The 26,575-nt window shown below is 48.1% G+C and overlaps 13 protein-coding genes across 13 annotated transcripts; 5 read left to right on the top strand and 8 right to left on the bottom strand.

Moving 5' to 3' along the window:
• The first annotated feature begins 719 nt into the window (after positions 1-719).
• K441DRAFT_309753 (serine/threonine-protein kinase-like protein psk1) lies at positions 720-2,811 on the top strand. The gene is made up of 2 exons (XM_067641090.1): positions 720-742; positions 803-2,811. Exon 2 carries the CDS (start codon positions 870-872, stop codon positions 2,691-2,693), a length of 1,824 nt encoding a protein of 607 aa, XP_067498074.1. The 5' UTR covers positions 720-742; positions 803-869; the 3' UTR covers positions 2,694-2,811.
• Positions 2,812-3,217, bottom strand: K441DRAFT_309754 (uncharacterized protein). Its single transcript, XM_067641091.1, has one exon. The coding sequence runs from the start codon at positions 3,139-3,141 to the stop codon at positions 2,929-2,931; it is 213 nt and encodes a 70-aa protein (XP_067498073.1). The 5' UTR covers positions 3,142-3,217; the 3' UTR covers positions 2,812-2,928.
• A 132-nt stretch (positions 3,218-3,349) lies between these two features.
• On the bottom strand, positions 3,350-4,131 carry K441DRAFT_681783 (uncharacterized protein; the record flags this gene model as incomplete). The annotated part of the gene is made up of 2 exons (XM_067651509.1): positions 3,350-3,808; positions 4,105-4,131. 2 exons carry the CDS (start codon positions 4,129-4,131, stop codon positions 3,350-3,352), a joined length of 486 nt encoding a protein of 161 aa, XP_067498072.1.
• A 1,052-nt stretch (positions 4,132-5,183) lies between these two features.
• K441DRAFT_668976 (glycoside hydrolase family 31 protein) lies at positions 5,184-8,575 on the top strand. The gene is made up of 4 exons (XM_067650083.1): positions 5,184-5,500; positions 5,575-6,634; positions 6,783-6,835; positions 6,886-8,575. Exons 1-4 carry the CDS (start codon positions 5,263-5,265, stop codon positions 8,229-8,231), a joined length of 2,697 nt encoding a protein of 898 aa, XP_067498071.1. The 5' UTR covers positions 5,184-5,262; the 3' UTR covers positions 8,232-8,575.
• Positions 8,576-8,987: 412 nt separating this feature from the next.
• On the bottom strand, positions 8,988-10,490 carry K441DRAFT_708781 (putative PP-loop ATPase superfamily protein; the record flags this gene model as incomplete). Its single annotated transcript, XM_067653801.1, has 3 exons — positions 8,988-9,056; positions 9,139-9,875; positions 9,950-10,490. 3 exons carry the CDS (start codon positions 10,488-10,490, stop codon positions 8,988-8,990), a joined length of 1,347 nt encoding a protein of 448 aa, XP_067498070.1.
• A 610-nt stretch (positions 10,491-11,100) lies between these two features.
• On the top strand, positions 11,101-12,140 carry K441DRAFT_690545 (uncharacterized protein; the record flags this gene model as incomplete). The annotated part of the gene is made up of 2 exons (XM_067652389.1): positions 11,101-11,199; positions 11,286-12,140. 2 exons carry the CDS (start codon positions 11,101-11,103, stop codon positions 12,138-12,140), a joined length of 954 nt encoding a protein of 317 aa, XP_067498069.1.
• A 2,034-nt stretch (positions 12,141-14,174) lies between these two features.
• K441DRAFT_738235 (uncharacterized protein) lies at positions 14,175-15,332 on the bottom strand (the record flags this gene model as incomplete). The annotated part of the gene is made up of 4 exons (XM_067654333.1): positions 14,175-14,613; positions 14,743-15,036; positions 15,172-15,205; positions 15,277-15,332. 4 exons carry the CDS (start codon positions 15,330-15,332, stop codon positions 14,434-14,436), a joined length of 564 nt encoding a protein of 187 aa, XP_067498068.1. The 3' UTR covers positions 14,175-14,433.
• A 1,061-nt stretch (positions 15,333-16,393) lies between these two features.
• K441DRAFT_690543 (uncharacterized protein) lies at positions 16,394-17,683 on the bottom strand (the record flags this gene model as incomplete). The annotated part of the gene is made up of 5 exons (XM_067652388.1): positions 16,394-16,624; positions 16,658-16,813; positions 16,856-17,128; positions 17,241-17,379; positions 17,517-17,683. The coding sequence occupies 5 exons, from the start codon at positions 17,681-17,683 to the stop codon at positions 16,394-16,396; spliced, it is 966 nt and encodes a 321-aa protein (XP_067498067.1).
• A 438-nt stretch (positions 17,684-18,121) lies between these two features.
• On the top strand, positions 18,122-19,864 carry K441DRAFT_668972 (uncharacterized protein). The gene is made up of 3 exons (XM_067650082.1): positions 18,122-18,275; positions 18,335-18,657; positions 18,859-19,864. The coding sequence occupies exons 2-3, from the start codon at positions 18,389-18,391 to the stop codon at positions 19,742-19,744; spliced, it is 1,155 nt and encodes a 384-aa protein (XP_067498066.1). The 5' UTR covers positions 18,122-18,275; positions 18,335-18,388; the 3' UTR covers positions 19,745-19,864.
• A 369-nt stretch (positions 19,865-20,233) lies between these two features.
• Positions 20,234-20,993, bottom strand: K441DRAFT_668971 (Glyoxalase/Bleomycin resistance protein/Dihydroxybiphenyl dioxygenase). The gene has a single exon (XM_067650081.1). The coding sequence runs from the start codon at positions 20,906-20,908 to the stop codon at positions 20,387-20,389; it is 522 nt and encodes a 173-aa protein (XP_067498065.1). The 5' UTR covers positions 20,909-20,993; the 3' UTR covers positions 20,234-20,386.
• Positions 20,994-21,134: 141 nt separating this feature from the next.
• On the bottom strand, positions 21,135-22,385 carry K441DRAFT_621084 (uncharacterized protein; the record flags this gene model as incomplete). Its single annotated transcript, XM_067645957.1, has 5 exons — positions 21,135-21,492; positions 21,554-21,832; positions 21,889-21,940; positions 22,006-22,183; positions 22,247-22,385. 5 exons carry the CDS (start codon positions 22,383-22,385, stop codon positions 21,397-21,399), a joined length of 744 nt encoding a protein of 247 aa, XP_067498064.1. The 3' UTR covers positions 21,135-21,396.
• A 1,267-nt stretch (positions 22,386-23,652) lies between these two features.
• Positions 23,653-24,592, top strand: K441DRAFT_681775 (arad-like aldolase/epimerase; the record flags this gene model as incomplete). Its single annotated transcript, XM_067651508.1, has 2 exons — positions 23,653-24,037; positions 24,120-24,592. 2 exons carry the CDS (start codon positions 23,653-23,655, stop codon positions 24,590-24,592), a joined length of 858 nt encoding a protein of 285 aa, XP_067498063.1.
• An 85-nt stretch (positions 24,593-24,677) lies between these two features.
• On the bottom strand, positions 24,678-26,141 carry K441DRAFT_309654 (alpha/beta-hydrolase). Its single transcript, XM_067641089.1, has 4 exons — positions 25,958-26,141; positions 25,710-25,875; positions 25,216-25,546; positions 24,678-25,111 (listed from the first exon to the last, which is right to left on the bottom strand). Exons 1-4 carry the CDS (start codon positions 26,046-26,048, stop codon positions 24,764-24,766), a joined length of 936 nt encoding a protein of 311 aa, XP_067498062.1. The 5' UTR covers positions 26,049-26,141; the 3' UTR covers positions 24,678-24,763.
• Between the last annotated feature and the right edge of the window lie 434 nt (positions 26,142-26,575).

Raw genomic sequence — 26,575 nt, 5'->3', positions numbered from 1 at the left:
TCAACACTTTTATAAACAATTTAAAGCATAATAAGTTTAAAAACTAAACACTGCGATTTAAAGGTTATTAAAATTATTCTAAACAGCCTTGTAGTTGTTGCTATTTACTGCTAGATATATCGTTATTATTACGAGACTCTACTGTCTTTCCACTCTACAATTTGCATTTAAAATTGATGCATTTTAGATCAAATTTTGCGTGCATATAGAGCTGAATTTGAATGCACAATGTAGTAGTTTTTGATATATATTGCACGTACTCCATATCCCTTAACCCGTTTTTGGCACTACGTTATCGATAAGGATCCGGAAAAAAGAAACGTTACCTGATTCCGTTGGTGCGGATTTTCAATCGGTCCGCAAGCCAACTAACCACATTCGTGCGACCGCAAATATTACCCGCGCTAAAATAATTGCTCCAACTTCCAGCCAACTTCCTTCGAGAGGTATCACCAAAACAACTTCAATCACGACGCGTTTGCCGGACCGTTCAGCCTGGCATCTCCCAACAGACTATCCGAATCACAAATACCACCATCTATGGGCTCCATTTCTGACTCAAAGACCATCCACTCACTCTACCGCGACCGCGCCTCGGTTGCAACCGCAATCCCAAACCCAACCCTGACTTCTGGCATTTCGAGGACGGACGCAAGTTTCGCTTCTTTGGTTTGGCTACTGGCGAGGGGTCCGCCTTGACTGGGCGGACGGTAAACTCTGGGGTATCATTTGCAGTTTGGAAGTCGGTTGCCTTCAGGCAGAACTCGCATCATCATCACATGTGCTGACACCCACTCTACAGTATAGCACGACTTGGTTTCCTCCCGGGAGATTGAATACATTTCTAAACAAATTATTTTCCAAATACTATGGCTATGTTCGCTTTTGACAGCGCCGACCGACGCCTGTCACCCCGTCCTATCGGTCAAGCCCCGCTTAGGGAATTACTGCAAGGCAGGCCAGGGGCTGAGGGAGAGGACGAAGACGTCTTTGTAGGAAGCACGGGAAAGATAGATATTGACCGGCCATCCATTGCTCTCAGAAACCACGCCGGTACTCCGCCAATCAATATTACGGCTCCGGCCCCGGTGGGTCCAGTGGGCTCGGTTAACGGGCTGAAGACCGCAACTGTAACCGAAAAACTGGACTTTGATATGGTTTTAAGCAAGGCGCAGAAGAAGAAAAAGAAGAGGCGAGGGATGAAGCCAGGTGCTCCCGCCATGACAACTATCAGAGGATTTCAAACTCCCGTCACTTCTGGTGGAGAGGAGTCCGATTTCTCTGCGACCAGCACGCCAAGGCTAGGCCCCATGATATCTGGCTACCCAAGCGTCACCAGCAGTCCGGCGCTGCGACCGACATCATCCGCTGGTGGCATCAGTGCGCTGAAGCAAAAACTAGAAGCGCTCAGCATTGGATCCAGAGCTGATACACCAGTGAAGTCATCTTTAGCCGGTGCATTGAGGTCGGACATATCGAGTAACGGCAGCGTTTCTGGCTTTGAAAGCGACAGCGACAAAACTGAAATGGAGAGCTACGAAGTTAATCTGGAGAATGATTTCATCAGTCCGGATGTGCCCTCCAAGGCCTTACTTGTCGCCGCTGAAGGTGGCCTGCGTAGAGACTCTAACATGCGAAAGATGACCGCAGGCGACTTTGAGCCGATCACCTGTCTTGGAAAGGGCAGTTATGGAACCGTCCTACTAGTCAAGCAGAAGGCCACTGGCCGCCTCTATGCACAGAAGCAGTTCCGCAAAGCTTCGTTGACTGTTCATAAAAAGTTGGTGGAGCAAACGAAGACTGAGAGGGCGATCCTGGAGAGCGTCAACCGTCACGCCTTTGTGGTGAAGCTTTACTACGCTTTCCAAGACCGTGAGAAGCTATACCTGATTCTCGAATACGCCCAAGGTGGTGAGCTCTTCCATCACCTGGCAGTGGAGCGTATGTTCCCAGAAGATACTGCCGCCTTCTATATGGCTGAAATGGTACTTGCGCTCGATCATCTGCATCGTACTGTCGGTGTGGTCTACCGCGACCTCAAGCCTGAGAATTGCCTCCTAGACTCTGAAGGCCACCTCCTCCTCACCGACTTTGGACTTAGCAAAGTCGCCGTCGATGAAGAGAACACCTGCCGCTCCTTCCTTGGCACTGTCGAATACATGGCTCCAGAAGTTATCGCGCGGTCCGAGTACGGGATGGCCGTGGACTGGTGGTCCCTCGGTGCTCTGGGCTTTGATCTACTCACCGGTTCACCTCCCTTCACTGGCAACAACCATGCCAAGACCCAAGAAAAAATTATCAAGCAAAAGCTCGCCCTACCTTACTTCCTTAGCCCTGACGCTAAAGACCTGCTTACGCGGCTCTTGCGCAAAGAACCTAAGAAGCGTCTTGGCACCAACATGCCTAAAGACCTGCAGACTATCAAGAGTCATCGCTTCTTCCGCAAGATCAATTGGAAGAAGCTGGAGTCGAGGGAGCTGGCCCCGCCTATCCAGCCACTCATCACGGACCCAGAGCTTGCCGAGAATTTCTCGAACGAGTTCACAGACCTGGCCCTCAGCCCCGTGGCGAGCAGGAAGAGCAATCCACTGATTGATGGCTTTGAGCCAATGGATGGTGAGCAGGACCCATTTGGAGGATTTAGCTTTGTGGCGAGCCAGAGCTTGTTGGATAGTGGCGATTGGGGGTATTGATATTGTGTGCATGGGAAGGTTAATTGGGTAGTTTTGCAGATAGTCTTGAGGGCTTCTTAGTGCTGGTAATCGAAGTGATTCGGATTTCTTGGGTGATTTTAAGAGCGTCTTCCTATGTATTTGTGATTTCAGGGGATTTACAGTGTCGCATAAAACCTAAGCAGAGTTCGGTCACTATAACCCAGTATCCCAGCGAACATTGTTCAAGGCTATCCAACCCTGTCACCAATATTCCTTAAAGATTTAGTGAACCTGTTCTAGGGCATGAAAGCACACAGCACCAATTTTCAGTAAGAACCACATCCCCTGTGCCCATACCGTAACTCCCCCAGGAAACGGTCGTAAATCTCGCGCCACCACCCAGAAAGCCCCCAAAGCACACAGAAAGCCGCACCGCCCAAAGGCCTCCAGGCGCTCTACTCCTGATCCTCTTCCTCACTGCCCTCATCCCGCCATCTTCCTCTGGTTCCCCTTTCCGAACTTCATCTTCTAAAGTTGATAAATTAGCCGCCAAGCCCACATAAACAGATCTCACCGAAAATAAGGGTTAAGAACTTACTATCTTATCCACCAACCCCGCCCTCTCATACTCGTCCTCTCACTCCTCCTTCAACCCATCTACCCTCTTCGCCTCCCTCCGATGCATATCGACAATACTATCGGGTGAGGCCCACGCCCGCGTAACCCCTCCCACCGCCGCCCACCCAGTTCTTCTTGAAGAGCGCATCCATCTTGGGGTCGGTGCGGGCTGCGGGCAGCTTCTTGAGAGCCTCGCTGGCGACGAGGGCCTCGTACGCCATGCAGGCCTCCTGCGCCGCCTGCGCGCTCTCGTTCAGCTTGCGTACGAGGCGCTGGTAGGTCGTCGGCTCGGCTTCTGTGAGCGGCTCGCGGATGTTGGCGATGGTGGGCTCCATCAGGGCGAGGATCGTGGCTCGGTGCGAGGTGATAATGTCGACGGGGTTACGTTCGGAGGTGGACACTGTGATTGCGGTGGTGTGTAGAGAAGTGGTAGACTGCTTTGCAGGTGTATAAAGAACTTGGGTCAAGATGAGACGTGTGGTGGTGGCGGATCTGGAGTGATGATAGATCTGGAGGGGTGGTTGTGGTGGATCTAGCTGTAAGTTTGTGAAAGGAGCAGTTTGGGTGAAGGGAAATGCGGTGGGTAACAAAATTATCATTATAGTATTGAATAGGTAAACGCTCAAGAATATCATTTTGTAACCAAAGTGAGAGCTCCCCCTCCTTCACTACTTACCAGCCTCCGTCAGAGCTTCATCTCCCTAAAGCTTAGCATCTGGTAACCGCACTGAAGCAGGCTCGGGCAGGTCAAACGCAGAAGGTAAATCAGTTACAGTTGCGCTAGGCTTGTCCGGGGCGCTAGAGTCGGGATGGATAATGAGCGGAGGCGTACCATTTTCTTTGGATTCACGCGGAACATCCCTTAAAATGGTCTCGGCACTTTCGGCGGGCTTCTCCAGAACAGTTTCGTAGACCCAAGTTTTCGGCTGCCTAAAAAAATTTCCTGATGAGTCCCCTCACATTATAATTATAGCTTAAAGGCTCTAAAGGTCTAAAGATTTATAAGTAGATAGCTATAGATCTAAATATAAAGTTTATAAATATTAATTAAAACTATAGAAAGTAGAGGAGAAAGAGGCTAAAATAAGGGTAAAGGAGCTAAAAATTAATTTGGTTTAATTGGGTGTAGATAGCTTCCAAAGTAGTGACCGATTGGGTTAGGGAGCCCAGTTCTGGGGGTCCGAGCTTATCAACCTTCCTAGGCGGTAGAGGTTGAGCAAGAATTCTTTCTGCGAGATTGCAGCGGTCACGCATCCAGTCAAAAAGAGAGATATACTAGCGTGAACGGAGGGTTGCATTCGGCCTCGGACGTCGACCCTTAGGCACGGGTGAAGCGCATACACAGGGCCTACAAATAGTCTTTCTAGCTTGTGATCTAGTATAGCGTCAACCGCTTCCGCTGTTCATTTTGAAAAGAGGTGGAGTGAGGAAAAGGGAGTGTCTGCTGGCCGGCAGTATGTGCATGGGTTGATGGCCAGTTAGTATGGGCGCGTAGCTAACAGGTATCCCTGGAAGTTACATCTCAGACAGTAAATGACGCTGGCATAATCTCCGTCATGGACGAAATTCTGGGGATGATTGATTCTCGGCAGCCCAGATCTCCCCTTGACCGCCCTGCCCTTTGCCAACCAGAGAGGAGTCTATCTGGCAGGAACGCTAGGAACGCTAGGAACGCAACATGGCTGGCCAAAACAAAAACTCTTCGTCTCGCTCCAGGCCGCACGTTGCATCGTCGCTCCCCTGGTGAATTCTGGGAAGGCCACGATCCGAATCGAGCAGTGGGGATGACCTCCTTGCTTCCATCTGGGGTCATCATGCGCTGGTTAGAACGCATGCTGGACCACGGTTATGCAACAGTGTGCGGGCTAAGTGGGTCAGTTGAGTTGGTTAATATGTGTTCGCCATGATCCGCGTAGAAGTTTATAAGGAAGCGTGGAGATGCTTTCTTTTTCGAGGTTGTAGAGACGTTGGGAAGTTCGGGAAGTTCGACATGTTCGCGAGCCTCTTCCTTACAGTAGTGGCGTCCGCTACTGCAGCCCTCGCAGGCCCCCTGGCACATGCGGGCCTGCGTCGCCAAACCACAACCAACGACTGTCCAGGCTACTCAGCATCGAATGTTGTCAAGACAGATTCTACACTCACTGCGGATTTGAAGCTTGCTGGCACGGCGTGCAATGCTTACGGCCAGGATCTCGATGATTTGAAACTGCTCGTCGAATACCAAACAAGTAAGTTATAGCTATTTCACCTGAAACGGTCATGTTCCCAATCTATGGACTTATATTGACTGGCCTATCATCAGACGACCGTCTACACATCAAGATTTATGATGCTGCTCTCAATGTTTACCAGGTTCCCGAGTCATTCATGCCGAGGCCGGCGAGCCAAAATGCTTCTTCATCGGCCGCGGCCATTCAATTCTCCCTCGTGGAAAGTCCATTCTCGTTTACTGTCACGCGGACAAACACCAATGAGACTCTCTTCGATACGTCTGGTATCAACAGTTCGTTGATCTTCGAGTCTCAATACGTCCGACTTCGCACTCAACTGCCTCTGTCTCCAAATCTTTATGGGCTCGGGGAGCACTCCGACTCTTTCCGCCTGGAAACGACCAATTACCAACGTACCTTATGGAACTCCGAGTCCCCCTTTATTCCTAGACATGCCAATCTTTATGGCAGCCACCCGATGTACTTTGACCATCGCGGTAGCGCTGGCACCCATGGAGTATTTCTTTTGAGCTCCGACGGCATGGATATTAACATCAATAACTCGCCTACCGAAGGTCAGTACCTAGAGTACAACACCAATGGTGGCATTATAGACTTGTATATTATGGCCGGACCAAAGGCCTCGGATGTGAGCAAACAGTACGCAGAAGTCGTTGGTTTACCCGCTATGATGCCTTACTGGACTTTTGGTTTCCACCAATGCAAGTATGGATACTTCGACGTTTTGGACGTCGCCGAAGTTGTGGGCAACTACTCAATTGCCGGAATTCCACTGGAGACCATGTGGACAGATATAGATTACATGAATCTTCGCCAGGATTTCACAACAGACCCGGAGAGATTTCCCATGCATAAAATGCGGGAACTTGTCAGTACTTTACATGGACGAGACCAACACTACATAGTCATTCTTGATCCTGGAATTCATGCCACTTCGAATTACGCGCCGTACTCAGACGGTGTATCTCAAGATGTCTTTCTGAAGAATTCTACTGGCGAGTACTTGGGAGTGGACTGGCCGGGAGTGGTGGTGTATCCGGATTGGTTTGCCTCCAATACTCAACAGTGGTGGACCAACCAATTTGCGAGGTTCTTTAGCACGGACTCAGGTCTTGATATTGACGCAGTTTGGTAAGTCCTCAGCTAAGCTCTTTTAAGAAATGCAAGTGCTAGAATAAGAAATCAAGACTGGAAATGAAACTCTTCACCTCTTGCAGTCTGCTCTAGCGTGTCCTGTCGAAGTTCATATTTTTGGAATTATGAACTAACACACATTTAGGGTGGACATGAACGAGGCCTCAAATTTCTGCTCCTACGGATGTGACCCATATGGTATTTCATCATGCGTTCTCCTCTCAGCATATCTGGCTAACTCTCTCCAGGGACAGCATCACAGGGTAATGATCCTCCTCAGCCAACATCGACGCCACGAAACAACACTGGTCGAGTCATTCCTGGATTTCCCTCAGATTTCCAGCCATCTACCTCTTCAAAGGCAAAACGGCAATCCACAGGTAGTATGACTGGACTTTCTGGCCGTGATCTCTTGAATCCTCCGTACAGAATCAACAATCACCGCGGCCGCCTCAGTGACTACACCATCTATACGGACATTATCAACGCAAATGGCATCGCTCAATACGATACGCACAACTTATACGGTACTATGAATGCCTTCGCCAGCCGCGAAGCGATGCTCAGCCGTCGCCCTGGACGGCGCCCTATGGTGCTCACTCGCAGCACCTTCGCCGGCGCTGGTACTAAGGTGGCCCATTGGTTCGGCGACAACGACTCCAATTGGGACGACTACCGGATCTCAATCGCGCAGATGCTCGCTTTCACCTCCATGTTCCAGATGCCGATGGTGGGCTCTGATGTGTGCGGCTTCAACGGGGCAACAGACGACAAGCTCTGTTCACGCTGGGCAACACTCGGTGCCTTCTACCCCTTCTATCGTAACCACGCAGATATGAGCGCGCCGCCACAGGAGTTCTACCGCTGGCCACTCGTTACCGCCGCCGCGAAGAACGCAATTGACACGCGCTACAAGCTGCTCGATTACATCTACACCGCGCTATACCGACAGACGCAAGATGGCACCCCCCTCATCAAGCCTCTCTTTTTCGAATACCCCACTGACCCCAACACCTTTGGGATCGATCTCCAATACTTCTATGGCGACTCCCTCCTTATCTGCCCCGTAACGGACGCAAACTCCACCGCCGTCTCCTTCTATCTCCCCGATGACCTTTTCTACGACTATCGGACCTTTGCAGCAGTCCGCGGCAATGGCTCCATGGTCACACTGACCAATGTAGACTACACAACCATCCCGGTCTACATGAAAGGTGGCTCCATTATTCCAATCCGTGCGAACAGCGCCAATACCACCACCGCGCTACGCCAGCAAAACTTCAACGTCATCGTCGCACCCGGCCTTGATGGCAAGGCGACGGGATCGCTGTATCTCGACGATGGCGACTCACTGGTCCAGCAAGGAATTACGGATATCAACTTTTACTGGGACGGGAAATCGCTCACCTCGAATGGGACGTACGGGTATCAAGGAGGTTCTAAGAGGGAGGCGGGCGTGGTTGTCGAGAGCATGATTATTCTAGGCCAGAAGGGCGCCATTGACGGCACAGCAATGTTCAAGTCGACAGGGGCTACGACGGTGACGGGACCGTGGGGATTGACTGGGCCGTTTGAGGTTACTCCTGGGCTGTAGCAGTAGATGTGAGGCATAGAGCAAGATCAGGGCGCTTCGGTTCCAGGCTAGGACGGAGTCCGAGATGTGATATCTGCACTACAAGAACTTCCCTTTTCCTTTGTCAGACTCGCTGGCGTGATATTCCCTAGTCTATATATATGGCACTAGAGACAATAATATAATGTCTTTACCAGAACGCCTCTGCTTTGTGCGTCTATCTACGTCGCTACACTCCCCTCTGCACAACACATCTGCTCCAAAAACCTGCGGCAAGGTTGCTGCATGCAAGACGTATTACAGCACTAATCTATCTACCTCACAACCACACTCGAACTCACACACCAGAACGGCACTTGATACAGTCTCACTACCCCATCAGCAGATTTGGTGTTATGATGCCATTTTATATTGATGAGGCACACGTGGCCGGTGGAAGGGAGGCACGTCCCCTCTTTCCGAACCCCTGTCGCTCGAGCAAGGATCTGAAAAAATGCCAGCACCAGGATCGGGCTACAGTGAGTATATTGCGCTTTGAGGAATTTGTTAGTTTTATTGAGAGGTATCATGGTGAGATTCAACCGCGAGGGCGTTGGATTGTGATATCGGCTGTAGGTTAGGCGAAGATAAGGTATAGAGATACTTGATAGGGATTTCTTCAGCTTCGTAGGTGCCCTTGTTACAGTATCATGGCACGCGATCAGTGAGCACAATCGGCTCAAGTACATTGAAACCTCTCTCAGCCTCTGGGGATTTTTTCCAGGCGGCAAGCAAGGTTCAGTAGGGCAAGACGTCACACAGCCAATTTAGCTGTCGGGATTTCCGCTGAGAAATACTGATTTCAGTCTGCGCCGAGTTGTAGCTTTTGCATAGCACTTGTTGTGCCGTTCATATGGCCATGCTCTTTCTCGGGAGCATGACTGCTGACTTCGATTTCATTTTTAGGCCTGTTCTTGTTCAATCCTTCAAGCAAAACGCATGCCTTGCAGATTTCCTGGCTGGACAAATACCCGCAACGCTTGCACCGTCCCATAGTCTGTCGAGTAGTCTTGCGTCGTGTCTGCGCTGGTCCTTTTGGTCTTCGGCCCTTCTTGCCGTTGGCCAGCGGCACCACATCGGGATCCTTCACGTTCTTTTCCTTGCCATTTCGCTGCCCATTCAAGGCACTAGATGTAATCTCAACTTCCAAACCCACTTCAGCGGCCCTCTCGTTCTGCGCAAGTTGGTGTTCCATTGATGCCATCTCTCCTCCAGCACTACGACCATTTGAGCTTCCGCAGCCTCCCTCTTCTTCTTCCGGAAGGGCTGTCAGCCCGCCGCATCCATTGCTGCATGCTTCATTCCTGCCTGGTACTAGCCTGGCCATATCTTCTCCACTCCTTACGATATCTAGTATTGCGCTTGGTCGTACACGTTCAAGGTTCTTAATGAGAGCACGAGCACTTCCACGGAATGCTTCTGGTGAGTATATACATTCCGTGCTGAAGTAGTCGAGGGATTTGTGGTGAGCATAGAGTACTATTTCTTTCTCATAGGCGTATTTCAGAGGTTTGCTGCGCTTGATATTTGTATGCGAGGGGGAATCAGGTGATTGAGACACAGCTGAGGGTGTAGATGTGACGATAGAGGTGGTTCGTAAAAGTCTCGGGAGGTCGCCGCGGAGTACTGAAATTAACAATAGAATCAGCCAGCTATTCGAGTCCAAATATTTGAAGTTGGGGGATTAGAGGCCCATTTACGGTTCATCAGCACTGTCTCCGCGATATCGTCTGCATTATGGCCCGTCACCACATGTTTTACTCCCAACTTCGCCGCTCCACGATCAAGGGCCTGTCTTCGAAAAACTCCGCAATATGTGCAATTCCCCTTTTTGCCGACTTGCTCCACAACTTGGTCCATTGTCCACCCATACAACTCATCGTATCCTACAATCATCAATGGCATGTCATACTGCTTCGCATTCCTCTTCACAGTCTCCAGTGAGTCATCTCGATAGCCCTTTATGCCCTCGTCGATCGACAACAGAGTCAGCTCGACCCCATAGTCGTAGCGCTCATTGAGAGTCTTGAGCACACTAGCCAAGACGGTGCTGTCTTTGCCACCAGATGCTCCGATTGCGATGCGCTCTCCCGGGTGGAAGAGATTGTTGCTTGTGATGGTATGGTGGATTTCGGTTTCGAACACGGAGATGAAGCAGACTTTGCAGAGCTTCTGGTGGTCCTTAGGGCGCAGGATGAGTGCGCGGTTCGTCTTGCAGAGCGCGCAAAGTGAGGGAGGCATACTGGACAAGTGGGTTGGTGGAGCAGTATGGAAGTGGGCTGGTGGAGGATTTCACAGCCTTCCGTGGTGCATGAATCATAAGGTTTCGCGTCTTGAGTCATGCCCCACCGTCCCTGAAAGACTCTGGGTGAGTCTTGCGCTCCTTTAGTCCTTTAAGGCATCATCGCAAATCATACGTCCGAAACAAACAAGCTCTAACCTATATTTTCAACGAATTACTGGGTCATACCTTCAGACAAGGAATTTGTCCAACAACTCCACAGTCAAAGGTAAGCAGGGCTCCATTGAATTTTGACGGTGCCACGTAAACGTAGAAAGGTACCCAATAGGTAAAGGCAGGGAGGTTTAAGGCATCGACGAACGCGCATCCCTCGACTTTCGTCTTATTATCCAAAAGGGGAGGCGGGTATTCATTCCGGCTTACGATCAGAACCAGTTAGGCATTCCACTATATATTGCGGCGTATAGATCTATATTAAAGCTGGACCTCACCACTCAGTTTTAAGAACCCCCGCAAAAATATCTACTGCTGAAAGTGCAATTATATATATACGAGTAATTACACAGTGACGACAAATCTCCTCCAATTCAGAGATCCAGGAACATCATTATGGCTGCAATTCAAACCCAAGACTTCTTCATACGCCCCGCTGAGTCTTTAGAGGAAGTTCATGATTTATGGTGGCCTCNCATGCAATCTCTCGAATGGGTATGAGACTCTTCTCTCCAATATTCCTCTCCGACTTTCTCTTACAAAGTTTCCAAAGGCCCTACGAGAAACTAATATCAGCCCAGAATCGTGATGAAAATGATGCGATCACTCATTACACTGTTTCCAAGAACTCTGGCTGGCTCATGGTGGTTCCCAAAGAAACTTCAAAGCCAGAAGGCTGCATTGTACCCTTCACCTTTGCAAATGGCACCGGTTGGGTAGGGTACTTCATCATGAACGCTGCATACCGTGGCAGAGGATGGGGTCGCGCTTTATTCCACGCTCTACTAGCGAACTATGTTGCAAGCGGCACCACTATTGTTGGCCTTGATGGCGTCGATGAGCAGAAAAGGACCTATGAGAGGCTCGGGTTCATTGCGACCGGCTTGATCCGGCTCATGACGCGTCCGTCTTTGAAAGAGACTCATCTTGAGAAGGCGGAAATCAAGTTGGCCAGTGGAGAGAAGCTTGTTGATTTACGCGAGATTCCTCACAAGGCCCTAGTTGAGAGCGATCTGGCACATTCCGGTTTCGCACGCCCAGCTCTTTGGTCAGACGAGGCTCTATTCCACCGTTCTGACCTTTACGGCTACGCTATTGTATCTTCTACTGATTCAAGCGAGCTGCTCGGTTGGATCATGGTTCGCCGCTGCCAACACGGACACCGATTTGGCCCACTGTATGCGAATTCGTACGATCAGGCTTCCGTACTCCTCCGCGCTGCAATGGAAAAGATTGATACTTCTGATGGCAGCATGGTCACCGAAATCTTCCCAAATAACCCGAAAGGCGTCCAAGTGTTTGAAGAGCTCGGCTGGAAATGGGGCGGTGTTGATTATCACCGCATGTGGCTGGGCGGTAGAGTTCCAATAGAGCAACAGGAGGGCGGCAGAGGAGAGAAGGGCATGTATGCGATTTTTGATGCATCGGAAGGATGATATTTCGAAATTTCACATCGGAGATCATCTAGTTGTGGATGGGTTTAAATCGTTCACACAAGAAAGGTTTTGCATAGAACTTCAACGGTCCGCTCCGTTCTTGAATATGGAAAATGCATTTGGTTGCAGTGCAGAGCCCATTGAAGTATCATCAATTCCCTTAAGAATACAAGTTCAATCTCCTATCATTTTATTAGCTCACCTTACAGATATCATAACTTGCACTTAAGCTCTTAGAACAACTACTTAACGGCACCACGATATATCAAATAATTACGACAGAAGCTCGCTCGAACCATCCCTAGTCTATATCCAAATATATAGAAGGAAGCACCACTAAATTTTGACTCTTAATAACAGAAACTTGTAGCATATCTCTATTACTAAATATCTTTTTACGCCCCTTAATCACATGTCATTCCGGAGTGAGCACGCAAAATGAGCTTCACCAGAAAATCTCGATATCAAATACCAAATTTGATCACAAGAAATCACCGAATTATAGGTTAAGAAAATTTGATTGACGACAACCCCGATGAATGAATCTGAACAAGCAGGGTGCTTGGAGTTATCACATCTTTTGCGGAAGGATCACCATTACAGCAGAGCGAAGAAGCAGTAAGTCTCAGTGGTGTGAACAAGCTTAAATCGTTGGCTTAACCATAACAAAGCTCCAAATTCACGACATTTATAGCCTGCTAATGAACTTTTTTATGCCATTCCACGGGACCTACACATCTGGGCATGAGATTTTGAATTACTTGGCGCTACTAAGATATATTTTAGCAATAACATTGAAAGTTACCACACCTAAAAGCTCTTCACTAATAACAAATGTCCATGATAGACTATGCGTCTCCAGAAACGAACTCTAATGTGTGAAGGTAAGGAAAACTCGATACGTTTTTCTCCGATTGTAAATGCGGCAGCTAATGAGGCAGCCATGAAACTAATTAGATCACAGGTAGTCTGTCGTGGGTGTTAGTATCTAAACTCTCAAGAGGATATTATCCGTTCTTGGCTGTAAATTAGCCTACCTATTTTACCTCTCTCCATGCTCCTTTGCCACCCCCCCCCCCCAGCATGCCATCTTAGACGCCTACAAAGAGGCATTAAGATGCCTAGCGTAGTAGTATAGTGGCAATAGCCAAAAACACTCGACGAACCCGAGCCATGATGAACACTCCATATTTCAAGGCCATGACCTGGGGGGTTCTCCTTTTATCCCTCATTTCTAGGACATACGCTGTTTGTATTTTATAGAGATATTCTGGGAGCTTAAGGCACTTCTATCCAAAGCTGGCTAGGATATTTAGTCCTAACATTTGAGATGTAGGCGCTTGTTCAATACTCTGACGTGATCTGCACGAAGCTTAAGCCCATCAAGGGAAACCCTAGGTTTCCATACTACACAGAATTTCACCCTGATGGGTTAACGAAAATCTAAAGGGATTTGTCGCTAATTCTAGTTATGGAGCTTTCTGTGTAGACACAATCCTAGAACAAGACTTAGCAGTCATAATGCGTGATGAGATCAAAGTTCACGCCGTTGTGGATATGGGTATGGACGCTAGGGGAGCTATCCACTAGTCTAAAAGAAACATATCCCACTAAGGAGAACAAGAAGCCCAAGATATTTACGACACATTGAATTGAATTCAGAATCAACCTTGGTTCCCTTGGTTGGCCCTTATTATAGGCAATTCGTGGCTTGCTGTCGCTCAGATCAATTTTGCAAGTCGTGACCGCCACCCAGCGCTTAAATCGATTGCGCATTTAGAAACCTTTACAAGCCTCAGCAGAATAGCGGATGAGGGTCGACAGTTTCTTGGCCCATCTCATAAGACCGACACAGGAATTTGAACGTGGTAAAAGGAATTTGGGAGACAAGAAGGAATACATTAGGGAACGAGCGTAGGACTGAAGTTATGAGCTGGCCTATTGTGAATGGTAAAAAGTAGCGGTCAGCTGCTCTCGATACCTGACTAAACCTGAAAGGTTAAATGAACAAAAATTGGAACGCACGAGATAGCTTCTAAATTGCAATGACCCAACCGCCCAGATATGCGGAGATGGCATCTGATATCGTGGTATGAATCCTACTAATGGCTTTGCGCAAAAATCACCAGTGATAGCAGGGACGGATACGTGGTAAACACAGAAATCCTCCAACGCCGATTTACACCATATTATCCCTATAGGCTACTTGAACAAGAAATAGAAACCCAATGCAACTGCAGCTCATTAGGTCTATTCATATACGTTGTTTCTCTCATAAAATCTTAGGGTAATCTTAGCTAAAATATTCCCCAGGAATGAGCTCGTACCCGCCTTCCTCAGGCAAGTATATCACGGCACCAATGATGCCGGCTGCAGTTGTAACGAGTATACTCCAGCTGACGGTGCAGAGTATCCACGAAATATCAAGGCGCCAGCCCTTGAAAAATCGTTCATCATAATCGTATAGGAAAGACTGTGATCAAGCAGAATTGTTAGCTTAGCCCATGCAATGTCTTCTTCCTTCTCCAATCGATTGAAAATCTACTTTAAAGTTCTGCTGATGCTAATACTCTTTGAGAGAGTAAAGTGGGGTCAAACTCACCACAATAGCCATACTAACACACTGCGCAATTCCAGCAAATGCCAGCAGAGCACAAACAACCTTCCACCCCTTGCTCCTACATTGTACTCCTCCAAGTATTGTGACCGCATATGCAATGAGTGTAGCTAGCTCAATGACGACGGCAAAGGACATAAAGAAGCCGACGGTCCGCCACATGCTGCAGAACGACCATTTGTCGCCTGTGCAGTCTTCAAATCTCGGGAAGCGCGTGCATGATTCCGTGACCGTAGAACAGCGCCGATGAAGGCCGTAGGAATACTCTACTTCACCATCCTAAGAAATGATTAGCGTTGCAAGTTTGACGAGTGGGGGGGAGGGTTCAGCGGTTTAGTTTCGTGCGAACAGTTCCGCACCAGTCTGGGCCAGCGAGACAAAACTCGAAGGACTAAGTGGGTAGAATAGACGTACTGGACTGTAGCTGAGCCATCTGGGTAGAATGATGCTCGTTATTGTCATTGCGGTGGCTACGGTATGGTTCAGCTACCATGCCATCATGGTGTAACAAAGGTATACCGCGTACCTGCAATGGTAATCCAAAATGAAATTCCATAAACTACCCTCCTCGTCATGTTGGCAGCTGTTCCCTCTAAACCCAACTCCCTTGCGCTCTTTAGTTGCCACAAAATGGTGGGTGTCCGAAGAATTTACGGCCGATGAGGCAACGTCGTTGTGCTAGGCTGTAAGGTGGAGGGATATTTCAGCGCTTTCGGCGGCTCTTTGGCGTACCGCGTGACAGGGTGTGGGAAGGGGAGTAATCTTCGTGGTAAAAGTGTTGACTGATATGCCAGTGTCGAGATAGCAGAGCGACAGGTGTGGGGAGAACGGACATGCAGCTAGCCACACAAATTCCGAGATCGACGCGCCTTGACGTCGTTTGAGGAGGGAAGCGAAACGGCTTTGCTTGGCAAGATACGGGACGCTCACCGCTTCGGTATCATCACCGTATTCGTTAGCTTGGACTTCTCTGATGCATGGTGACTTTTAAGCACATTCCGGCGCTCCGTGGCATGTCTTACTCCAGAGAGGTCAGATATTTAAATATTACACAGCTATCTTACGTGGTGCCTCTGAAACGAGTAGATCAAACAACGAATGCCCTGAATAAAGAAAACTAGTATTTCTCGTCAGCGGCCTTAATGTTGACTCGATTGCAATCTCTTGCAAATCGTCCAGGCTTTGCCCGTAGCCTCGTGCACGAAACACCTTCATGCCCACAGCCAGAGCAATTGGCTGCTTATCCCTTAACCCGCTAGCGTCCACGGAGTAAGTACCGTACTACCGATTGCGTTGGTCTAATTAGCTGATTCTTATCGATAACGCGTGGACGAATTTCAGCGGGTTAAGGAAAGAGTAAAACAGTCCCGAAGAATGCCAGACTGCTGTATCGCTGCGACTAGTCGACGAGATGCCAGTGGCTTACTGATAGCCAACGCTAATAGATCCGATACTCCTGGAAGTCCTGCGGTTTGCAATCCTCGAGGCTGACACTATCATGTGCTTATGACAGCAATATCGTAAAGCATTGTTCGGTTTCCAAAAAAATTGGACCCCTAAGGGTACTCAGAACCCATCCCTTTCCTTAAACTCCCTCCCTGACTCTAATGCTCTACTCTTTGGATCCTTGCCCCTCTCAATCGCTTTCTTCAATCTCTCGAATCTTCTTCTTGATGGTCCTAAGTTTATCATCCTTGTCTTCATCAAACGTGCTTTCCGCCCAATCCTCTACGCCCAGAATTTCCTCCATTTTCTTCTGCAAATCTCTTACCGTTTGTCTCTTATCGAAAAACTGCGTATATTGCTCCTCAACTCCAAAGCAAATCCCATACTCATCACAATAACAAGTATGCTCTTTTGGACAGAACTCCGCAACGCCAGCCTAGATATACTGCCACACATACTCCCACACTCCCCCAGACAGTTTATCCCCCAATGACGTCTTTAGCAGCCAATCCCGGAAAAACTCGTACCGCTCAAGCGGCAGCGCCCGTATCCGTTCCCTGCTCAACGCCAGCTGTGCGCAGCAGGATTGGCTAACCACCTTCAGCACTTCCTCCCCAGGGAACAGCTATTCCCACGAGCGGCGGAAGATGACGATTTCAGGCTTGTTGACAGCATCGTCGTCCTCCTTGAACGGATATATGTGATGCGGGCATCCGGGCTCCTGGTGACATCTGAGATTGAAGTAGCCATCCCGAACCACTTTGGGCGGAGATAGCGCCCGCACTATTTGAGCTGCCGAGGAGTCTAGTAGGTCGTTGTTGTGCCAGGTGACGGCGTGCGTGTGCACGAAGAGTGTGACATTGAAAAGGTTATAGTAGTGCGTTATTATGTATGTGAGGTAGGGCATTACCTCATGTCCTTTATTCTACGGGACGATGTAGGGAGACGTTGGCGCGTCAACGGTGTAGACAGCAGTTTCCATGTCCTTTATTCTACGGGACGATGTAGGGAGACGTTGGCGCGTCAACGGTGTAGACAGCAGTTTCGAGTAACGGCTCAGAGCCCAGCTGTTCCTCGATCCAGTCCACATCTTCCTTAGTTATACGTGCGATAATGAGCATACGAGTGTAGTTTGACCCCGCTGGCTTCACCATTGCCGGTGTATAGATTGGTTTGCTGAAGCCGATTGAGGTGGGCTGTGGGAAGGATTAACTATTGATAAAGACGGTAATTAAAGGGAATAGATCGTACGGACCTTTTCCGAAGCTGTCAGGGTTGCGGTTCCAACTGGAGAGCTCCAAGCCGCTCCATACTGCTCAAACCCATGATGCTTACCTCCTTTGGTTTCTCCCTTAGCTCCTGTGTTGTTGGAGGGAGTGCGCGTAGGGGCTTGGAAATATAATCTATAGGTAAGAAGGAAGAAAAAGAAAGCACATATCGTCCACAGCCATCGGCTTCGGAAACTCACCAGGCCTATCATGCTTGGTTAACACACGACGCGGGCAATGGCTAGCTCGACGCATTTCATCGTGCCCGCAGATGAACGCTTCAAGGAGCGTTCATCTGTTATATGATACTTATGTAAGCAGAATTCACCGAAAATGCTTTGTATCCCGCCGGGTAATTCTCAAGCCTTTGGCCGCATAAAGGCATAAAAGCCTAAAATCTCATAATCTATAGAGCTAAATCTCCCGAGTAATTTGATATAATTTTTACCTTAAGAGACGTTGTAGAAATCTTAATTAATTTTGTTAAAAATTGTAAGTTTTCCCCACAAAAAACGCTTGTGCTTCCATACAAATCTCGCCAAAGCAAGAAATCGATCAAATATCCGAAGGAGTTTAGCGCGCCAGCGCAATCGATTTCTTAGTATGAGTCCACTGAAGTTCCAGCTCAGCTCGTTAGACGTTAGGCAGCTAAAATATGGACTTTGCTATAAAACCCCGGCCAGTCCCGGATCAAGAAACTCTCCTTTCTTTTACATGATAAATCTCCCAAACCGTCGCTGAAAAATATTCAGTGGTTGAAGCCTAAAGGTCCTTTATCGCTCCAATAACCCAAGATCCTAAGCTGTATGGCAAGCCTGTCTTTCGTTCGGTTGGTCTCGTTAGTTAATTAAATCAAATTGCAGACAAACGCTATTACTCCACCTTAGAATTTATTCCTAATATCGCCAATCGTTACAATGCCGGTAACGGTCCGTCCGGCATCTCATGCCGCAAAGAAGTTCGAAAGAAAATTTGCGAGAGAATCTGTTGAAATTTTCCTTTCCTCTAGTGTTTCAAAATCACGGAAGGAGGTTCTTCAAGACTCTTTCGTTGATTTAACAGAAAAGAACGTCGTCGGCGTTAGCAATGGTTTTGTGCAAGCCTGCATTAAGGCCTATAGTGGCCACCATCATCTAGTTATTCGTCCTGATGATGTTTGGATTACAATTTTGACGCAGTTGAGTTTGTGAGTATCTATTTCTTTAGGCACAAAATCCCTATGTGGTCGGCATCAATGTGTTCGGGAGCCTGTGGCACAAAATACGGTTGAGATTATTGGATTATGCCATGCTGTCCGAACACTTCTGACTCATATCCTAACTACAATATTTATGCATGCGGAGACACTGCTGTATTCAAGGAAAGCTCATTTTCTAACTGCGGATAGATACGTAAACGCAAATGCCGAAGCACTTCGATCCAACTTCGTAACTCATAATGGCCAAAAGGAGCTTGTAATCCGCGACGGAGGTAATAGATATACCACATCTTATTCTCGAATTTCCGATAATTTCACCAAGGCGCTCGAGGAAAACATCAATGACTCCTCCTTGCGTGACTGGATCCTACAGACCTTCTCTACAACCACGGCCACCGATCGCACCGTTGCTGCCGTTGCTATGATGGGAACTCTCCAACAATACTTTAGCTACAAAGCCTACCTTGAATGTGGTATACCATCCGTCACACTCCTCGGCACCCGCGAAGACTGGGCGAAGTTACGAGATGCAGTAGCTGACCCGAAGCGCTTGCCAGAGTTCGGAGAAGAAACGAAGGTGTGGAGCGAAGTCCTCGGCGTCGTACTCAACCACTTTGTAGAATCGTTCGATGAGCCTAATAGTTCAGAAATCAAAGATTTTTGGCAAAAGATCGCGCACTTCAGCGGCGGAGGAAGCGGCCCGAGCTACTGGAGTGGTTGGATCACAGCATTCTGCTTCTGGAATGAAGAGGGCAAATACCTTCGGCAGAGTCCAATCCCGATACCAAATGCATCCATGGGGCGCCGTATGGTGCTTGGCAGAAACGCTGAAAGGCACCTGAATATAGACGGGCAGGATTTTCATAAGGTTGACTCAAGCGAATTGCCGCCGGCTCAGGTTAGCGTACCAATTATTGTGAATGATAATGGAGTGCAGTTCAGTGGAAGGATGATTGCAGGTTGTGTAGGCTTAAGTGTCACGAGTAGCGGAGAAAAGTTGGAACAGGGAGGTACAGGACTAGATACATTGAGACCTGAAACTGGATGGTGGATGTTTGAGGAGAAGGAGATGTAGCTAAGGATGTAGTGAAGAGGGGGTCTTGATGCCGATTACACCATTTCTAATGACAAGCGTCCCTCATAGCCTGTAGTCGTTTTGATGATCTATTAATGCATAAAATTGACTCACTCTCGTAAATTCTGGAATTTCCGATCTGCTCCACGAAGAATATTTGTTCTCCGCGAATTGTTTCGTTTCAAACTACAGCATATAACGCAGCGATCCAAATCATCTCTATTTGGAAGTAAAAGTGAGTGGTAGCTCTTTAGAACTCTAGGAAAAAGGCAGGAGGTAAACCCAATGGCCAACACACCAAGCCCTCGCCATATTCAGACGAAGAAGGCGTATGTTCCAAGTCTGGATTTTTGGCCACAAGTGCTGGCGGTAAGTTGGCATGTGACTGTAATCACATCAATACAACCTTGAATGGAGTAAAACAAGCCAACGTAATATTAAAAAGCCTCGATGAGTCGATGGGGGTCATGCACAATTTCACAAAGCTGCAGGATTTCATTCCGTCCCCATGTTATTTTTAATAATTTTAACAAGTGATGAGAACAGTTGCGATTATGAAAAATGATATCTTTAGCTTGAAAATAGTGATACCGATAATTCCATTTCCGCTTCTCTTAATTCTCAGGCTTAAAAAGTCTCGAGCTATATACCCCCTTTCACCTCAGCCAACAGCTCCTCAGGATCAAGCTCCCTTCCCATTCCCATTTTCGCAAACTCCTCCGACATGAGATACCGATCCGCCTCCTCCACATCTGCAAATCGCCCCCACTGCATCTCTAGCTCATTTGCATCCGGATCACAGTAATACAAACTAACCACCAACCCATGATCGACGCACTTAAATGGTAAGACCCCACCATGCTCCTTGCGATGCCGGTATGCTGCCATTAGCGCGGACAGTGACGGATAGGAAAAGCCAATGTGGTGCAGGCCTGTGCTGTTCTCAGCGGGGGTAGAAGTGGGCGGGACAGCGATTAGAGCAAGTCGGTGGTGCAAGGAGTCGAAGCGCAGACATGCGTAATGCTCGTTTTGGAAGGGAATGCTGGCACCAAGAAAGTTGGAGTAGAAATCCAGCATTTTTTGCATATTGGGCGTGCGTAGCACTACTACGGCTAGGTTAGAGGGCCGTAGGATAGCTGCGGGGCTAGAGGGGGGGTGCGCCATGATGAACGCGGTGTTGAAGAATGTAGCTTGCTCTTTGAGAATACGGATATTAGGTGATTGGGTTTGATGGAATGAAATGTCTATTCTCTGGAGAGCTAGAAGGCCTGCGTCGCGGTTAGGCGTCGTGTAGCCATTCCGATCCCGTGATTGAGATGCAGCTGCAGGTGGTACACTGCTACTCACAAATCTGCAAACACCAAATCTAGATGGCGAAGTCAATCAAGCTGGGACTAGAATTGTGAGGTCTACTAGGCATGATTGAGCTGCATTATTAAAATTAAGTAGCTATTAATAGCCGCCTTAAAGAGTGTAATGTAATACAGTTTCGTCGTGCAGAGTTTCGTTTCAATTGAATAGGTATTCAAACTTCTATGTCGGATTTTGGCATCTTTCAAGAGATTTCAGCTATGTTTTCTTCCTCACACTTTCAATGACAAATTAAATAGGGCCTAGAGTCGCTGGAGAGTATAGTGTCACGCGTGCAATGCTCAGATCTTTACACCAGTATTCCACCTTACTGCCGCTCTCACAATGCTTTCAATGATATCGACTTCACTCTCATCCCGTGGCGCATACACCATTATCTACGCCGTTACTATTAGCCTGGTTGCTAAAGTTGTAAGTAATACTTTGTATTGCACTTACCCAGCTTGGAGGAGCTAAACCTTGAACTGAGAACCGCATGCCCCATCCAGCGGTAATGATTTCTCTCGCATCTCGTGGAGAGATGTGTACGTGGAGTGAGTTATCTGAGGGATGGACATGGGCAATCTCACACCGGATTTTCTTAGCCACTGGATTCGTCATAGGTAGCTCAGGTTTAGCATATATAGCATGGCCTGTTCCACCTTCGGTCTTTGAGAGTCCGTAATCAAGAAATTCTGGGTGCTCATCCGCGAATTTCTGCATCAGATTGGATAGGCGCTACGAGCCGTTAGTCAAATTCGAATTAGCTATACAGACTAGTGAGATGGAAATACTTCATGGGCTTTTGGAGAAATAGCTTCCGGATGCTGACGTTGCGGAAGAGTCCTAAATCACACCGTTAGTTCCTTGCAGTACTTTTTTTTTTCAAAAATTAGTTTCCGGAAACACACCAATGCGTAAGATTAGGATGTCCACCTTCTCTAGGAGGTATTGCTATTTCTAAATATCTGGGGCCTTCATCACTCAACGGCGATGGATCCCTCAAGTCATCCCGTGCTAAAAGCCTCCGAAGCCCAAATTTACGGATCTTTATATAACCTTGAAGAGTTGGAGGAGTGCCGCCGGTACCTGTCAAATTAAATTAGATTTTTGTGTGGATGAGTGCTTTCGCAATGGAACGTAGAATGATACCGAAAGAACGCCAGCTCAGGAAATCCTTGATAGTCCAGAGAACCAAAGCTGCTACACCGGTCAGAGCAACAGCACCGCGATTCTCCAACAACCTCTGAGTAACCTCCCCAACACGCTCCTGAAGACTTGCGAGACTCATGCTATCCTAAGTAGTGATATATCTAGGAGGAGTGAAATAGAACAGCGGAATGAAGTTGAACAATTATGAGAAAGCGAGCTGGTCTTATCTCATAAATCAGCCCCTCAGTGGAGGCACGTGCATGCACGCTCCTTATCCTAAGGAATTCTCCACCAAGGGTCTGGGAGCTTATGGTCCTAGCTTTGGTGGTAAAATTCCTTAAAGAATCTATTATATTAAATAACTGACATATTATGACTTATGTAAGTTATAGTATGTAAAAAGAGATAAAAAGAAGATTTTTTAATTTTTAAAATAATAATTTATAACCAAAACTGCTCTTAGTCGCTTCGTTAAAGAATTTGAAATATAGGGAGCAGATATGGGCGATTTTCAGGCGTGCCTGCCTCGTAACCAAGTACGTGCTGATCTAACTGAGTTCGGTTAAAATTCTACTACGGAGCGTCTGATTTTTGAGATAAAGCTGATGGTGCCTCCTCACGTGCTTTCAGCATTGACCATTCGCGCGCTTCGGTCTCCCCTCTCCCCTTCCGGGCATCGGGACTCCACCCGGCTTACAATCATTCTCTGCTTGTATCTCGGCACCTCGCGCGTCTGGTGTTATCGGAAAATTCCCTGCTTACTTCAAGATAGACAAACTCTATCGGCTTCAGAAAAGGTGAAACTCCGTTCCACTACTTACCTTTATGAGGCTCACGTAGCTGAGACTGAAAAGACACTCCATTTGATGCTTCTTCAAGCAAACTGTGCAGTGTTTGGAAGTCTGGGTATCTGCAGAACCATCCGTTGAGTGCCTTTGTAAAATCGGCCCTTTTTTATACATCGGATTGGTTACTAGTCGCATACTTCGGTCTACACCACCTTGGCGATCAAACGGCACAATTTTATATCTTTAAAGTAATAAGCACGACCATTTTGACGTAGTTTGATCTGCGCGATCAACACGCGCTTCCAACCGGATGCGCTAAGGTTGTACATGCATGACAGCTTCCCCTCCTCTAGTGTGCCCAATTTGAACGCAAAAGCAAAACTACTTCCTAGCTTTCTTGGTATGAAACTGGCCTTGGTGAACTCTTACACGCTTTCATACTCTGTTCAACCTGGAATACATATTTGGTTTGATTTTCCGCAGCGTCTTGATCCCCCCCCTGCTGTACCGTTCTGGTCTCCCAATCTCATAGCGCCTTTCCAAGCATCTCAAAGATAGTGATTCATTCAAATTCCATTTTCTCATCTCATTTTCTCATCTCTATCAACTCTACTCAGAATGTCTCAACCATCCACCCTCCATGACCTCATCCGCACACTCATAGCTGCGAACCACATTCTACACCACCACAACATCGTCGACGGCTTCGGCCACATCTCCATCCGCCACCCAGACTCATTAAAGGAGACCTACATAATGCCTGGGTACCTCGCCCCCGCGCTCGTACACTGCGCCGACGACCTGATCGAGTACCACATCTCAGACGGCTCGCCTGTGGATCCCAATGCCAAGAAAGGCTACTCGGAGCGGTTCATTCATGGCGAGATCTTCAAACGGTTTCCCGGCATCAACTGTGTAATTCACAGCCATAGCGAAGCTGTGCTGCCGTTTATGATTGCAGGCGTACCAATGCGGCCGGCATTCCATATGGCTGGGTTTTTGGGTATGCCGAATCACTACTCTTCTCTGCGCAGTCACCCAATTACGTCCTGAGGGGGAAGGAAATATAGCTGACGTTCGACTAGGCACCGAAGTCCCGATGTTTGACATCACAAAACTCTACGAGCCAGGCGACCAGCAAGACATGCTAGTCAACAACACTAAGTTTGGCTCTGCCTTGGCCTCCCACTTCGCCTCAGGCACCGCCAACCTCACTAGCCCTCTCCCAGACCACCTAGTCGTGTTGATGCGGCATCACGGCTTTACAACACTAGGCGAATCAATCCAGGATGCCGTGTATCGTGCTATGTACACACAGACCAACGCGAGTATCTTGTCCACAGCGGCGAATTTAAGGAGCAGTTTCCACGGTTCTGCATTGCTAAGGGAGCCAGAGGCAGTGCACGGATCGGATGGTTCGGGGCTGGACTTGCTGTCTGCGTCTGAGACGGCCGGGTGCCGGAATATGAACGAGGCGACGGCAGATAAGGCGTTTAGGCTATGGGTGAGGGAAGTAGAAGTGCTTCCTTTGTATGTTAATGAGCTTGCTGAAAAGTAGTGTTGCGCAGGTCGACATTTGATATAGGAACTATGAATGAAGATACGAATTTTTGCAACCTCAGATCTCAGGTATCAGAAATTCTCGTCCTGCAGTATTTACAACGAAGGCTGGTGCAGAAAACTCCCTCGAAAATGCTATACACTCACAACGGTTGAATGATGTTTTTATTTAAAAAGCCAACGCGACGTCCCTTCTCCTCAACTCAAACCCGCCCGGATAGCAATCTGTGATATTATTAAAATACCACCTATGTGCATTCACATCAATAGTATCCTGCCCCGTATTCCCCTGTGTCTCATCATCACCCACATATTCCGTCACATCGGTAGTTGTCACAGGCACATAGTTCGCGCTCGAGATGTAGTATTCCGGTGAGATATGCACGAATCCCAGGATCTCGGGCGGCAGATGCGGTACTGGGTCATTCAGGTGTGTTACGCGGTAGTTCTTGCTGCTCTGGGCAGAGATGTAGTCCGAGATGGCCTTGCCACCAATGCGGGGAGAGCCGAATGTGTACTGTTAAGAAGCGTAAGCTCAGCTTTCCCCCCTCCTGAAATCCCTTTTAAGACCCTCTTCCCAAATCCCCTCTGAGAATAAAATATGGGCTACGGTTGGCTTACTAGCGCAACATCTATTCCTCCATTCCGTAGCTCTGCTGCAGCAAAATCTGCAATGGCTCCGCCCAAACTATGTCCCACAGCTGCAACCTGGTAACTCGGGTTTGCAGTCTTCGCGGTCTTGACGGCCGCAAGCACGCTGGTGCGGGCTTCGGTCCAGGAATTCCAGAAGCCGCCACAGGCCTCACACCCGTCGCAGATATCTGTCGCTACGGTTGGGAAGTCGACGTTTGTGAGCCAGTTACGTACGGATACGGAGCCTCGGAAGGAGACGATGATCAGCGAGTTCGTGCTATCAGTTGCCACGAAGCCTGTTACGTCGGTTTCGAGGGAGCTGGGAAGGGGCAAGAGATTAGCAGGGCGTACCTTTACCTTGGAAAAATGGTGTTCAATAAGAGCATCATCTCCTAGGATACAATAAATAAAAGAGAGAGAATCCAGAACGGTTTTATGGAGAAGTGAAAATATCGAAGTCTAGGAAAAGGAAGAAAACCTACTTCTGGAATTCGATTACTGTATTTGTGTTCGCGCTCTCCACCAAAGGGCAGTTCCCGGATGAACAGGTTACTTTGGTATTTGGAGAGTCATTGTTCGACGGACAATACGCAGCAGCAGCATACTGCTCGAAAAGATTCAGGGTCGCCAAAAGATCGGATGATATAGCTAAGTATGGTCAACATAGTTCTCAGCATTCAAGGAAGATAATCAAATGTGAAGAAGAGAAGAAGGCATAGAATGATAGTACCTCTACGCTGAATAGGCATCGGAGCAGCAAGACACCCTGCTACCCATAAAAGAACAATAGCAAGTGACTGTAAGTATGGAAAGAACGACATATTCTCCAATAATTGTCAAGATTTCCTCAAAAAAAAACTTGGAACAAAAATCCCTCTCAGCAAGTAGACTCACTCACCACCTCTACCGCCCAACGTTCAGGCACGAAGCCTCCTATATAAGAAGTCCGGCCTACAACTCGGCCTGCCCTCTGCACCGCACAACGCAGGTATCCCTTCCGCTGGTAAAATGGGTCCTACGGTTATCGATAAGAATTAGCCAATAGAATCAATAGGATCAAGGCTCCGTGACCATACGCGTACTTTCGATTCTGGTGTTCGCACACGGTCCAACTTTCGTAGAGTCTTACCAGCGGAAGGGATATCTATTTACTAGCACACCCTCTCTATCTTGAGACACCTTCTAATCTTAGCCAACTACCCCAGGCCGCTCACAGCCACGAGCCGTCGAAACGGCATCCCCATTGTTGGCGTCGGACTGGCCAGCTGCATAATGACAATCGAACAAGCATCTAGCAGCTATCCCACGCTTTAACCTTTCCGTTCGAGATTCCCGTAGAGCAGCATGT

This window comes from Cenococcum geophilum (genome assembly GCF_001692895.1).
Source record: "Cenococcum geophilum 1.58 unplaced genomic scaffold K441scaffold_66, whole genome shotgun sequence".
Taxonomy (NCBI): Eukaryota; Fungi; Ascomycota; class Dothideomycetes; order Gloniales; family Gloniaceae; genus Cenococcum; species Cenococcum geophilum.
The sequence above is the reverse complement of the archived record's forward strand: the minus strand, read 5'-3'. Positions and strand labels throughout refer to the sequence as shown.

What these genes read in the sequence shown, in the direction of transcription:
- K441DRAFT_309753 (XM_067641090.1), top strand. Translation starts at nt 870, where the DNA reads ATGGCTATGTTCGCTTTTGACAGCGCCGACCGACGCCTGTCACCCCGT.
- K441DRAFT_309754 (XM_067641091.1), bottom strand. Translation starts at nt 3,141, where the DNA reads ATGAGGGCAGTGAGGAAGAGGATCAGGAGTAGAGCGCCTGGAGGCCTT.
- K441DRAFT_668976 (XM_067650083.1), top strand. Translation starts at nt 5,263, where the DNA reads ATGTTCGCGAGCCTCTTCCTTACAGTAGTGGCGTCCGCTACTGCAGCC. An exon ending in GCTCGTCGAATACCAAACAA is followed by an intron (nt 5,501 to 5,574) that starts GTAAGTTATAGC and finishes GCCTATCATCAG; the next exon opens with ACGACCGTCTACACATCAAG. An exon ending in CTACGGATGTGACCCATATG is followed by an intron (nt 6,836 to 6,885) that starts GTATTTCATCAT and finishes AACTCTCTCCAG; the next exon opens with GGACAGCATCACAGGGTAAT.
- K441DRAFT_668972 (XM_067650082.1), top strand. Translation starts at nt 18,389, where the DNA reads ATGCCGGTAACGGTCCGTCCGGCATCTCATGCCGCAAAGAAGTTCGAA. An exon ending in ATTTTGACGCAGTTGAGTTT is followed by an intron (nt 18,658 to 18,858) that starts GTGAGTATCTAT and finishes AACTGCGGATAG; the next exon opens with ATACGTAAACGCAAATGCCG.
- K441DRAFT_668971 (XM_067650081.1), bottom strand. Translation starts at nt 20,908, where the DNA reads ATGGCGCACCCCCCCTCTAGCCCCGCAGCTATCCTACGGCCCTCTAAC.
- K441DRAFT_309654 (XM_067641089.1), bottom strand. Translation starts at nt 26,048, where the DNA reads ATGTCGTTCTTTCCATACTTACAGTCACTTGCTATTGTTCTTTTATGG. An exon ending in GATGCCTATTCAGCGTAGAG is followed by an intron (nt 25,876 to 25,957) that starts GTACTATCATTC and finishes GACCATACTTAG; the next exon opens with CTATATCATCCGATCTTTTG. An exon ending in GAGGAATAGATGTTGCGCTA is followed by an intron (nt 25,112 to 25,215) that starts GTAAGCCAACCG and finishes GCTTCTTAACAG; the next exon opens with TACACATTCGGCTCTCCCCG.